Below are 12,568 nucleotides of genomic sequence, written 5' to 3'. Positions count from 1 at the left end.
CCTGCCTGATTGGCATGTAGTGTTCCCAATGTCACCTTGATAAAGGACATCCCAGCATATTAGTGGATCTGGTCGCCCAAAGGCCATAATTCACAGCATGATGTGGTATGCAGAGTGAAACTTCTCCCAAAAGCATGTCAGGGGAATCCTTCCTCCCTATATTTATAACCTCTGAAAACCTTTAGCATAGATAGGCAAAGGAGTAGGAGAGAAAGGGAAGAATGTCTGCAAAGTCCTAAAGACTGTCTAAAATGCCACTGTCACTAACTTAAACCCCACTCTACCTACGCACCATGGCTTCAGTGACTACATTCTGCCTAGCTGAAGAACAAAGTTCAAGTGTAGCAAAGCTAGATTTCCTGTCAGTTCAGCATATGTCTAAGCTGGGGACTAGGATGAAAAGCCTCATCAGAAACTGTTGAATCAGGGAAACCAAGACCTCCTCATGACTCCTGAATCCTTCTTTCTTCTGAAATAGCCAGCCCCAAAGGCCTGCTTTGGGTAAGGGACATTTCCTGTAATGCCCAATAGTCATTCCTCCCATCCTGAATCCCATAGAGAGCCTCAAATGGTAAAGCTCATAGACCTTCATTACCACCACAGGAAGGCAACATAGGAAGCACAAAACATAAAAGTACCTGGAGTTGATAGGGTGGTGGTGTATGTTGGTGTTGGTGAGGATGTGCTTGAAGTAGTCCAAGTGGGTGTTGGAGTTGGTCCAGTTAGAGTGGTTGTGCTTGGAGGGCTGGGGGTGGTGGTGGTGGTGGTGGTGGTGGTGGTGGGAGTCTCTGGTGTCGAAGGAGTGGTTGTCGATTTTGGTGTGCTTGGTGTGGGTGGAGGTGTGCCTGTTAGAAACAGCAGGCACAGAGAAAAAAACAAAGGGACAAATGCATGAGTGGGACTCAATTGGAACTGAACAGAAGCTGCAGATGAGGCAACTGGCAAAGAGCTAGAGAGTTCAGCCCACCCTTAGCACTGCAAAGCTCCCTAGCAGGCCTTCTGTTCTGGCCCAGAAAGAAAACTCATTGACATCCATGTGCAGAGATGGTCATGGTCCTCCTTTGCTAGTGAAGAGACTAGGGATGGTGCTGAAAGGTGCTTCTCAGAAGGTTAGAGACCTACCAGTAGGAAAGAGACCAGGAGGAGTAATGCTTTGGATCTGGCTGGAGCTTTCTATCTCTGCTTCATTACCTAAACACCTTGCTAACTCATGGAGTAAGAACTGAGGGGAATCTGTGGTCCAGGAATGGATCATGCAACAGAATATGTTTCTGCCTGATAGTCATATGATTTTCCCAATGTCACCCTGATAAAGGACATCAAAAATAGTGATCACTATGGTCATACTGGAACTCTGTGGTCATCCAAAGACCACAGTTCACTGCAAGAGGTAGTATGTAGCCAAAAGCATGGTAGGGGACTCCTTCCTTCCTACATCTATAACCACTGATAAGCATTAGCACAGATACCACCAAGAAGGAGGAGAGAGGGAAAGAAGTCTATACTGACTTCTTAGCTGAGTGTAAAACAGTGCCTAAAACACCAGTGCCAAAAATCAAAGTCACTGTCCAACTGCGTGTCATTGAATGTATTCTGCCCAGCTGAAGGACATGGTCATACAGCAAATGTTGCAAAAGCAACATTTTCCATCAGTTCAGCATCTGTCTTATCTGGGCAGCCAGATGAAATACCTCCTTACAGCATCTTTGTATAAGAAAGACAAGACCTTCTTCCCAGGACCCCTGCATCCTCATCAGTTTTGTAACAGCCCAAAGGAAATTTGGGCACAACTCATTTCCTGGAATGCCCAAAAATTACACACATCCTTGATCCCACACATAGCCACAAATGGATGTACTCACAGACCTTCATTACTCCTGTGGCAATACCAAAAATGACAAAAGAACCAGAGAAATTTTTTTTGGTTCTGTGGTTAGAAGCAGAGGGGTTTTTATGGGAATTACTAGTATCAGGAACATACTTCCAGGAGTTGAGATGGTTGTTGTTGTTCCAGGAACAGTGGTTGTTGTGCTCGGAGGACTGGTGGTGGTGGTGGTAGTCTCTGGTGATGGAGGAGTGGTTGTTGATTTTGGTGTGCTTGGTGTGGATGGAGGTGTGACTGTTGGAAAGAGCAAGGACAGAAAACAAAGGCACAAAGGCATCAGTGGGACTCAATATGAACTGAACAGAGACTTCAAACGAGGCAGCTGGCACAGAGCTTGATAGGTCAGACCACCCTTAGCACAGTAAAGATCCCTAGAACAAGTGCTTCCTTTCTGGCCCTGGAAAGCAAACTTTTTGAAATTTGTGCACACGCAGGGTCATGTCCCTCATCTCCTAGCAAAGAGATTGGGGATGGTGCTGGAAGGTGCTTCTCACAAAATCAGAAGGACCTACCAACAGGCAAGAGATGAGAAGGAGTAGTTCTTTGGCTCTAGCTGGGGCTTTCTATCTCTGCCCCATTATCTAGAACACCTCACTAAATCCTGGGGTAAGAGCTGAGAGGGGAAGTTGCGATCAGGGAAGGAAGCATGCACAGGACTACGCTCCTATGCGGTTTTCTGATGTCAGGAGTTCCCAGAGCACTAGTGAATCTTGTCTGGCAAAAGACCACAGTTCACAGAAAGTCACAGTCTGCAGAGTGAAACTGTTTCCAAGAGCATTTTGGAGGAATGCTTCCTTCCTACATTTCTAATAGCTGAGAAGCATTAGTATTGACTTGGCAAAGGAGCAGAAGAGAAGGAAGAAAGTCTGCACATCAGTGCCTAAAGAGAGCTTAAAATGCAAATGTCACAAAATCAAGCTCCACTCCATTACACTCCAAGTGTCCAGTGACATGACTCTGGCCACCGGAAAGACAAAGTCCAACAGCACCAAAAGCTACTAAGTTCTACTTTCTGAAACAGAGCTGAAGGGCCAGCTTTGGGCAAAGGCTGTTTCAGGGGCTGTCCAGAAGTTAAACCCATTCTTGATCCCCCACAGAAAAAAAAAAAAAAAAAAGGAGGTGTTCACAGACCCTCAGTACTCCCAAAGACAAAGAAATATGAGACTACAAAACTTAGAAATACCTGGAGTTGGTAGGGTGCTGGTGTATGTTGGTGTGGGAGAGGATGTGCTAGAAGTAGTTGAGGTGGGTGTTGGTGACCCAGTACCAGTTGTGGTTGTGGTCGGAGAGCTGGTGGTGGTGGTGGTGGTACTGGGAGTCTCTGGTGATGTGGTTGGTAATTCTGGTGTAGTGGATGCTTTGCTTGGAGTGACTGTTAGAAACAGCAGGAACAGAGAAAACAAAGAAATGAGTGGGATCCAAAAGAAGCTGCATAAGGCAGCTGCCACAGACCTATAGAGATCAGCCCACCCTTACAACAACAAAGGTCCCTAGCACCAGCCCTTCTTTTCTGGCCCTAAAAAGCAGAATCCTTAAAAGCCATGCACACACAGGGTCACAGGCCTCCATGCCTAGTGAAGATACTGGGGATAGTGGTGGAAGGTGCTTCACACAAAATCAGAGAGATCTACTGATAGGGAAGAGAGGAGGAGGAACAATGCTTTTCATCTACTGGGTGGTTTCTATCTGTGCCTCATTACATGAACACCTCACTAACTCATGGAGTAAGAGCTGAGATAAGAATCTGTGGTCAGGGAAGGATGAATACCAAGAGGATCAATACCTCCACAGGAGAGGAGGACATAGGCCCCTGTGTCCTTGTTCCTTCTGAAACAACCAGCCCAAGGGCCACCTTGGGAAAAGGCCATTTCAGGGGATACACAGCAATTAGTCCAATCTCAGAATCCCTAGAGAGGCACAGGTGGAGGTGCTCACAGACCTTCAATTCCCCACAGCAAAGAAACTCATGAAAGCACAGACCAGAGAAGTACCTGGAGTTTGTGTGGTGGTGGTGTATGTTGGTGTAGGCGTAGCTGTGCTTGAAGTAGTTGAAATGGGTGTGGTTGAGACAGGAACAGTTGGCGTTGTCTGCGAGGTGCTGCCACTGGTGGTGGGGGTGCTGGGGGTCATCGTGGTCGTAGTGGTGGTGGTGGTGGTGGTAGGGGTGGTACTGCTGGGAGTCTCTGGTGTTGGCGTTGGAGTGGTTGTTGATCTTGGAGTGGACACACTGGTTGTAGTGGGTGAAGCTGTGGAAGGTGTGGTGCTCGGGGTGCTCGGAGTTGGAAGACACTCTGGGCGGTTGGGGGTGCAGCAGACACTGATCTCATAGTTGAGGCAGACTGGAATTAGTGCTACACCTCCGGGCCGCTGATCTTTATTGTTACAGATGAGCCCTACGTCAACACTACATTCCACTTTCTGCCCTAAATCTCCAATGGGAATGTGAGGGAATTTCTCTGCTCGGCATGAAACATTTTCAACTTTTGCACACTCCCAGTTGGGGTAGTTCTTCCAAATGTTCTCAAAGGTTTCATAGTCACCACTGTTCTTGTCGGAACCATCTGGGTAAGTCATGTCGATCCACTCCGACCAGACGCAGTCACAGCCTGCAATGTAACAACAAGACAGACAATTAGAAACAGACAGGACAGAGACACCAATGCAGGGCACCACCTCACACAGCTGGTGCCTTGGGCATCCCCTGCACTCAACAGTGCTCCTCATGCTGCTACTGCACTCAGCCAACACTGGCCACAAGACAGCTCAGTGGTGTGGCCAGGCCTCTCCTTCTTGGCCCTACAAACCACTCCAGGCTCAAATCAGGACACAGGCACTGATGAGTTCTCTCCATGCCCCCCCACAGCTGGGCCACATTGATTTGTATGGACTCTTGTGTGCAAAGAAACACTCACAAAAGACGGACACAGGAGGCAGAGTGGGACTAAGCAGAGACTCCTGCCACTCTCAGCTTCTCGGGCCATGCACACCACCTCAATATATCGTGGAGAAACTAAGCACTGGGAAGGAACCTGACCACAGGGAAAGCAGGCAACAGAACACACGCTGCTGACAAAGCCTCAGCTGCATCTCAGCAGCACAGATTGCTGGAGCCAAGCACCAACAGGAATGCTGGAAGAATCCAGCTGCCCAGAGCTTGTGTCTGTCCAATGGGGCAATCTGCACTCTGAAACCATTCCCCAAACTCTGCCAGCAATAGCCATGGAAGCTTCCTACAGCCCAAACAGCTGGTAAGTAGCAGCAATGGCCACAGAAACAAAACAGGAGAGAAAGGAAAGAAGGTCTGCACAGCTGTGCCCAAACACAGCCTGAAATGCCACTAGCACCAACTTTAGCCCACTCCAACTGCACACCATGGATCCAGGGACTACATTCTGTCCAGCTGAAGGACACCATCCCGTAGCAGCAAAAGCAACATTGCCATCACTTCAGTAGCTGTCTAAGCTGGGCACAAACATGAAATAGCTTCTTGGACCCCTGTTGAGTCAGGGAAGGCAACACCTTCTCCCAAGGACCCCTAAATCCTTGCTCCTGATGAAACAGCGAGGCAATGAGCCAGGTTTGGCCACAGGTTGCCCAGAAGTTACACCCATCCCTGATCCCATCCACAGCCACAAATGGAGGTGCTCATGGATCTTTACTATTCCCACAACATGGGCACAAATGACAAGAGAGCAAGAAAATTCTTTGCTGGTACTGTAGTTGGAGGCACAGGGCTTTTGGTGGGAATTATTTGGTTTTGGATCATACTTCACAGACCTGGCGGGGGTGTTGTTGGAACAGTTGTTGTTGTCGTTGGTCCTGTGGTGGTGGTGGTAGTGGTTGTGGTAGTGCTGGGAGTCTCTGGTGATGTGGAAGTGGTTAGCAGTTCTGTTGTAGGGGATGTAGTGCTTGTGCCTGTTGGAATCAGCAGGGACAGAGAAAACAGACAAAGGTAGAAGTGGGACTCAATGTGAAATGAACAGAAGCTGTGCATGAAACAACTGTCCCAGACCTAGAGAGGTCAGCCCACCCTAACAGAGCAAAGATCCATAGCACCAACCCTTCCTTTCTGGCCTGAGAAAGCTGTATCCTTGATATCCATTTACAGAGACAGTCATGTCCCTCCATGCCTAGTGAAGATACTGGGGATAGTCCTGGAAGATGTTTCTCCCAAAATCAGAAAGAGCAAGCAAGAGATGAGGAAGAGTAGTGCTTTGGATCTGGCTGGGGCCTTTTATCTCTGCCTCATTACCTAAACTCCTTCCAAAATTCTGGGGCAAGAGCTGAGAGGGGAATGTGTGGTTTAAAACAATGCACACACAGGAATATGTTCCTGCACCATTGTCCTAAGAGTTCCACTGATTCGATGTCAGCCCTCTGAAGGGCTTCCCAGAGGAGTAGTGGATGTCATCAGCCAATGACCACACTTCAGAGGAAGGGATAGTCTGCAGAGTGAAACAGTTCCCAAAAGCCTGCCATAGAAATCCTCGCTTCCTATATCTAAGGACACTGGAATTCACTTGCACTGAGATTGCAAAGGAAGAGAAGACAGTGAAGAAAGTCCGCAAATTTTTTTTCCAGAATGCAGCTGAAATTACAGTGCCACAAGAATAACCCCCAGTGCAATTTTACACCTTAAGTCCAGTGACTACATTCTTGACAGATGAAGGACAATGTCCAACAAGAACACAATATTTCCCATCAGTTTTGGATCTCTTTAAGCCCAGCCAGAGTACCAACATGAAATACCTTGTTATACACTTGTTGAGTAATGGAAGCCAAGCGCTTCTCACAAGGACCCCTGAATTCTCATCACTTCTGAAATGCCAACCCAAGTTCCAGCTTTTGGCAAAGCACATTTCATGGGATGCATAGCAGTTACATCCATCCCTAATTCCACACTGAGGCACAAATGGAAGTGCTAGCACATCTCCATTAGTCCCAAAGCAAGGGGATACAAAATCAGACAAGGCAGCAGTACCTGGAGTTCCTAGAGTGGTTGTATGTTCTACTGTGGGTGTGGATGCACTTGAAGTAGTTGAGGAGGTTGTTGATGATCCGGTAACAGTCGTTGTTGTCTTAGGGGTGCTGATGCTGGTGGTAGAGCTGGGGGGCACTGTGGTGCTGGCAGTGATGATGGGAGTTTGAGATGCTGTTGGTGTGGGAGTAGCTGGTGTTTCCGGCGTTCCTGGTGTGCTCGGTGTGGGTGGAGGTGTGCCTGTTAGACACAGCAGGGACAGAGACAACAAGCAAAGGCATGAGTGGGACACAACAGGAACTCAACAGAAGTTGTGCATAAGGCAACTGCCACAGACACAGACAGGTCAGCCCACCCTTAGTACTGCAAAGGTCCCCAGAACTAGCCTTCCCTTTCTGGCCCTGAAAAGGAGACTCCTTGATATTCATGCACAGAAACTGTGATGGCCCTTCCCTCCTAGTGAAGAGATTAGACATGGTGCTGAAAGCTGCTTCACACAAAATCACAGAAACCAGCCAATAGGTAAGAGATGAGGTGGAGTAATGCTTTGAATCTGGCTGGAGCTTTCTATTTCTGCCTTATTATATGAACACCTCAATAATTCATGGAATAGGATTTAAGAGTGGAAGCTGGGGTCAGGAAAGAAAGCATGCCCAGGAGTTGGCTGCCCTGACTGGCATGTGATTCCCTCTGCTTTTCAATGTCAGCCTGATGTAGGGCTTTTCTGGGCACTAGTGGATCTCATCAGATAAAGCTTCAGCCAAAAATTATAGTTCATGGCAAGAGGCAGTCTGCACAGTGAAGCTGTTCCCTCAAATAGTGGCAGAAGAATCCCTCCTTCTTGCATGTCTAATAGATGACAACAAAAACTAACATTCAGAGGGCATAGAAGGAGTAGAAAGGGTGGAAAGTCTACACAGCTGAACCCAAAAAGAGACTGAAATGCCACTGCTACAAGACCAAGTCCCACTTTAAATGCACTTCATGTGTCCAGCAACTACATTTTACCCAGCTGAAGGAAATGGTTCAACAGCTGCAAAAGCAATGTTGCCCATTGTTTCAGCATCTGTCTAAGCTGGGCACCACCATGAAATACCTCCTTGGAGCACTGTTGAGTCAGGAAAGACAAGACTTCCCCCAAGAATCCTCAAAACCTTGTTTCTTATGAAACAGTAGCCCAAGAGCTAGATTTGGGCACAGGACTTTTCCTGGGATTCCATGAATTTACACATAGCCTTGATCCCATCTAGAGACACATATGGAGGTGTTCATGGACATCCACTACTCGCACAGCAAGGCTAGAAATGACAACAGAACCAGAGAATCTTTTGGCAATTCTGTTCCTGGGGGCAGAGGGGTTTTGGTGAGAATTACTGCTTTTGGGAACATACTTCCAGGAGTTGAGGTGGTAGTTGTTGTTTCAGGAACAGTGGTTGTTGTGCTCGGAGGGCTGCTGGTGGTGGTGGTGGTGGTGGTGGTAGTCTCTGGTGTCGAGGGAGTGGTTGTTGATTTTGGTGTGCTTGGTGTGGACGTAGGTGGGGCTGTTAGAAACAGCAGGCACAGAGAAAACAGACAAAGGGACAAAAGCATTAGTGGGATTCAATGTGAACTGAACAGAAGCTGCACATGAGACAGCTGCCAGAGACACAGAGATGTCCAAGAGCCCACCCTTAGCACTGCAGAGGTCTCTAGCCCCAGCCCTCCCTTTCTGGCCCCAGAAGGAGGACTCCTTGACATCCATGCACAGAGATGGTCATGGCCTTCCTTCCCTGGTGAAGAAACTGGGGATGGTTCTGGAAGATGTTTCTCATAGAATCAGAGAAACATACCAATAGGTAAGAGATGAGAGAAGAAGCAATGCCTTCCATCTGGCTAGGGCTTTCTATCTCTGTGTCATTACCTTGAACCCCTGACTAAATCCATGGTTAAGAGCTGAGATAGGAAGCTCTAGTAAGGGAAGGAAGCATGCCCTGGAATGAGAGCACTAACAGGATGGGACAGGAGGACATAGTCTTAAGTTGTTCCAGGGGACATTTAAGTTGGACATTAGGAGGAGTTTCTCCAGAGAACAAATGATTAGACACTGCAATTGACTGCCCAAGGAGGTGGCAGAACCACAGTGTCTGGTGGCTTTTAAGACAAAAGTGGATGTGGCACTTAGTGCCATGGTCTAGTTGATATGGTAGCATTCAGGCAAAGGTTGGACATGATGATCTTAGACATCTTTTCCAACCTAACTGATGCTGTGAATATATTCGCTCCTGGGCACTAGTGAATCTCAAAGGCCACATTGAGTCCACAGCAAGGGGCAATTTGCAGAGAGAAATTGTTCCCAAAAGCCTGGCAGGGAAATCCTTCCTTCCAACATCTATTACAACTGACAACTGTTAGCAGTGACAGGACAAAGAAAAAGGCAAAATTGAAAAAACTTGGCACAGCTGTGTCCAAACAGAGCCTGACACACCACTACCACTAGACCAAACCTCAATCCAATTGGACTCCATGGCTCCAGTGATTCTGTTCTGGGCAGCAGAAGAATGAGGTCCAAAAACAGCGAAAGCAACATTTCTCATCAGTTCAGCATATTTCTAAGCTGGGCACCACATGAAATGACTACTTGGAGACGTATTGAGTCAGAGAAGCCAAGACCTTCTCCTCACGACCCCTGAATTCTTGTTCCTTATGAAACAGTCAGCCCAAAATACCAGCTTTGGAACAGGCCATTTCCTGGAATACCTGGAAATTTTACCCATCCCTGATCACATACAGAGGCAAAAAGAGGTGCTTATGGACCTTCATTACTCCAAGAGCAGGGGAATGTTAGACCACAAAATGTAGAAGTACCTGGAGTTGGTGTGGTACTGGTGTATGTTGGTGTGGGCGTGGATGTGCTTGGAGTAGTTGAAACCGGTGTTGGTGGTCCAGTAACAGTCGTCGTGCTCGGGGTGCTGATGCTGGTGGTGGTGCTGGGGGGCATGGTGGTACTGGCAGTGGTGGTGGGAGTCTGGGGTGGCAAGGGACTTGTTGTCGATTCTGGTGTAGTGGGTGCTGTGCTTGGTGTGGGTGGAGGTGTGCCTGGGACAGAGAAAATCAAGACACAAAGGCATGAGTGGGACTCGATAGAAACTGAACAGTAGCTATGCATGAGGCAGCTGCCACAGACATAGAGAGGTCATCCCACCCTTAGTGCAGCAAAGATCGCAAGCAGCAGCTCTCCCTTTCTGGCCTCAGAAAGCAGAATCTTTGACTATACACAGCTGTGCCCAAAGAGAGCCAGAAATGCAAGTGTCACAAGACCAACTCCCACTCCAGTTGCACTCCATGGGTCCAGTGACTACATTCTGGCCAGTTGAAGGACACCGTTCAACAATGGTAAAACCAAGATTTCCAGTTGTTCAGAAACTGTATAACATGAGGCACCAGGATGAAAGAGATCCTTGGACCACTGTTGAGTCAGGGAAGCTAAAAACCTTCTCCGCAAGACCCCTAAATAATTGCTCCTTCTGAAACAGCCAGACCAAAATATTAGCTAGGGCCACATGGCATTTCCTAGAATGCCCAGAAGTTCCCAATCCCTGATCCCACCCACAGCCACAAATGGAGGTACTCTCAGAGCTTCAGTACACCCAGTACAAGGACAGAAATTAAAATACAACCAGACAATTATTTGTCGGTTGTGCAGTTAGATGGAGAAGAATTTGGTGGAAATTACTACTGCAGGGAACATACTTCCAGGAGTTGGCGATCCAGTAACAGTTGTTGTTGTTGTTGTGCTCGGAGGGCTGGTGGTGGTGGTGATGGGGGTGGTAGTCTCTGGTGTTGAGGGAGTCGTTGGTTTGGGTGTGCTCGGTGTGGGTGGAGGTGTGCCTGTTAGAAACAGCAGGAACAGAGAGAAAAAACAAAGGGACAAAGAAATGAATGGGATTCAACATTAACTCAGCAGAAGCTGCACATTTGGCTGCTTCCACAGACCTATCTAGATTAGCCCACCCTTAGAACAACAAAGGTCCCTAGCACCAGCCCTTCTTTTCTGGCCCTAAAAAGCAGAATCCTTAAAAGCCATGCACACACAGGGTCACAGGCCTCCATGCCTAGTGAAGATACTGGGGATAGTGGTGGAAGGTGCTTCGCACAAAATCAGAGAGATCTACCGATAGGGAAGAGAGGAGGAGGAACAATGCTTTTCATCTACTGGGTGGTTTCTATCTGCGCCTCATTACATGAACACCTCACTAACTCATGGAGTAAGTTGAGATGAGAATCTGTGGTCAGGGAAGGATGAATACCAAGAGGATCAATACCTCCACAGGAGAGGAGGACATAGGCCCCTGTGTCCTTGTTCCTTCTGAAACAACCAGCCCAAGGGCCACCTTGGGAAAAGGCCATTTCAGGGGATACACAGCAATTAGTCCAATCTCAGAATCCCTAGAGAGGCACAGGTGGAGGTGCTCACAGACCTTCAATTCCCCACAGCAAAGAAACTCATGAAAGCACAGACCAGAGAAGTACCTGGAGTTTGTGTGGTGGTGGTGTATGTTGGTGTAGGCGTAGCTGTGCTTGAAGTAGTTGAAATGGGTGTGGTTGAGACAGGAACAGTTGGCGTTGTCTGCGAGGTGCTGCCACTGGTGGTGGGGGTGCTGGGGGTCATCGTGGTCGTAGTGGTGGTGGTGGTGGTGGTAGGGGTGGTACTGCTGGGAGTCTCTGGTGTTGGCGTTGGAGTGGTTGTTGATCTTGGAGTGGACACACTGGTTGTAGTGGGTGAAGCTGTGGAAGGTGTGGTGCTCGGGGTGCTCGGAGTTGGAAGACACTCTGGGTGGTTGGGGGTGCAGCAGACACTGATCTCATAGTTGAGGCAGACTGGAATTGGAATTATACCTCCTATCTGCTGATCTTTATTGTTACAGATGAGCCCTACGTCAACACTACATTCCACTTTCTGCCCTAAATCTCCAATGGGAATGTGAGGGAATTTCTGTGCTCGGCATGAAACATTTTCAACTTTTGCACACTCCCAGTTGGGGTAGTTCTTCCAAATGTTCTCAAAGGTTTCATAGTCACCACTGTTCTTGTCGGAACCATCTGGGTAAGTCATGTCGATCCACTCCGACCAGACGCAGTCACAGACTGGGAGGCGACAACAAGACAGACAATTAGAAACAGACAGGACAGAGACACCAATGCAGGGCACCACCTCACACAGCTGGTGCCTTGGGCATCCCCTGCACTCAACAGTGCTCCTCATGCTGCTACTGCACTCAGCCAACACTGGCCACAAGACAGCTCAGTGGTGTGGCCAGGCCTCTCCTTCTTGGCCCTACATACCACTCCAGGCTCAAATCAGGACACAGGCACTGATGAGTTCTCTCCATGCCCCCCCCCAGCTGGGCCACATTGATTTGTATGGACTCTTGTGTGCAAAGAAACACTCACAAATGATGGACACAGGAGGCAGAGTAGGACTAAGCAGAGACTCCTGCCACTCTCAGCTTCTCGGGCCATGCACACCACCTCAATATATCGTGGAGAAACTAAGCACTGGGAAGGAACCTGACCACAGGGAAAGCAGGCAACAGAACACACGCTGCTGACAAAGCCTCAGCTGCATCTCAGCAGCACACAGATTGCTGGAGCCAAGCACCAACAGGAATGCTGGAAGAATCCAGCTGCCCAGAGCTTGTGTCTGTCCAATGGGGCAATCTGCACTC

At 48.3% G+C, this 12,568-nt stretch overlaps 1 protein-coding gene across 1 annotated transcript in view; it reads right to left on the bottom strand.

The window, feature by feature from the left end:
* Window positions 1-12,568, bottom strand: part of MUC2 (mucin 2, oligomeric mucus/gel-forming) — a gene marked incomplete at its 5' end in the record, with an annotated part of 61,014 nt that overhangs the window by 18,612 nt on the left and 29,834 nt on the right. Inside the window, 8 exon segments of the mRNA XM_079309981.1 lie at window positions 639-845; window positions 1,982-2,119; window positions 3,069-3,257; window positions 3,877-4,491; window positions 8,255-8,404; window positions 9,708-9,938; window positions 10,593-10,730; window positions 11,373-12,128. Coding sequence (XP_079166107.1) covers window positions 639-845; window positions 1,982-2,119; window positions 3,069-3,257; window positions 3,877-4,491; window positions 8,255-8,404; window positions 9,708-9,938; window positions 10,593-10,730; window positions 11,373-12,128 — 2,424 coding nt within the window.

Source organism: Erithacus rubecula (assembly GCF_903797595.1).
Source record: "Erithacus rubecula genome assembly, chromosome: 6".
Classification (NCBI taxonomy): domain Eukaryota; kingdom Metazoa; phylum Chordata; class Aves; order Passeriformes; family Muscicapidae; genus Erithacus; species Erithacus rubecula.
This window is presented reverse-complemented; position numbering and strand designations above follow the sequence as displayed.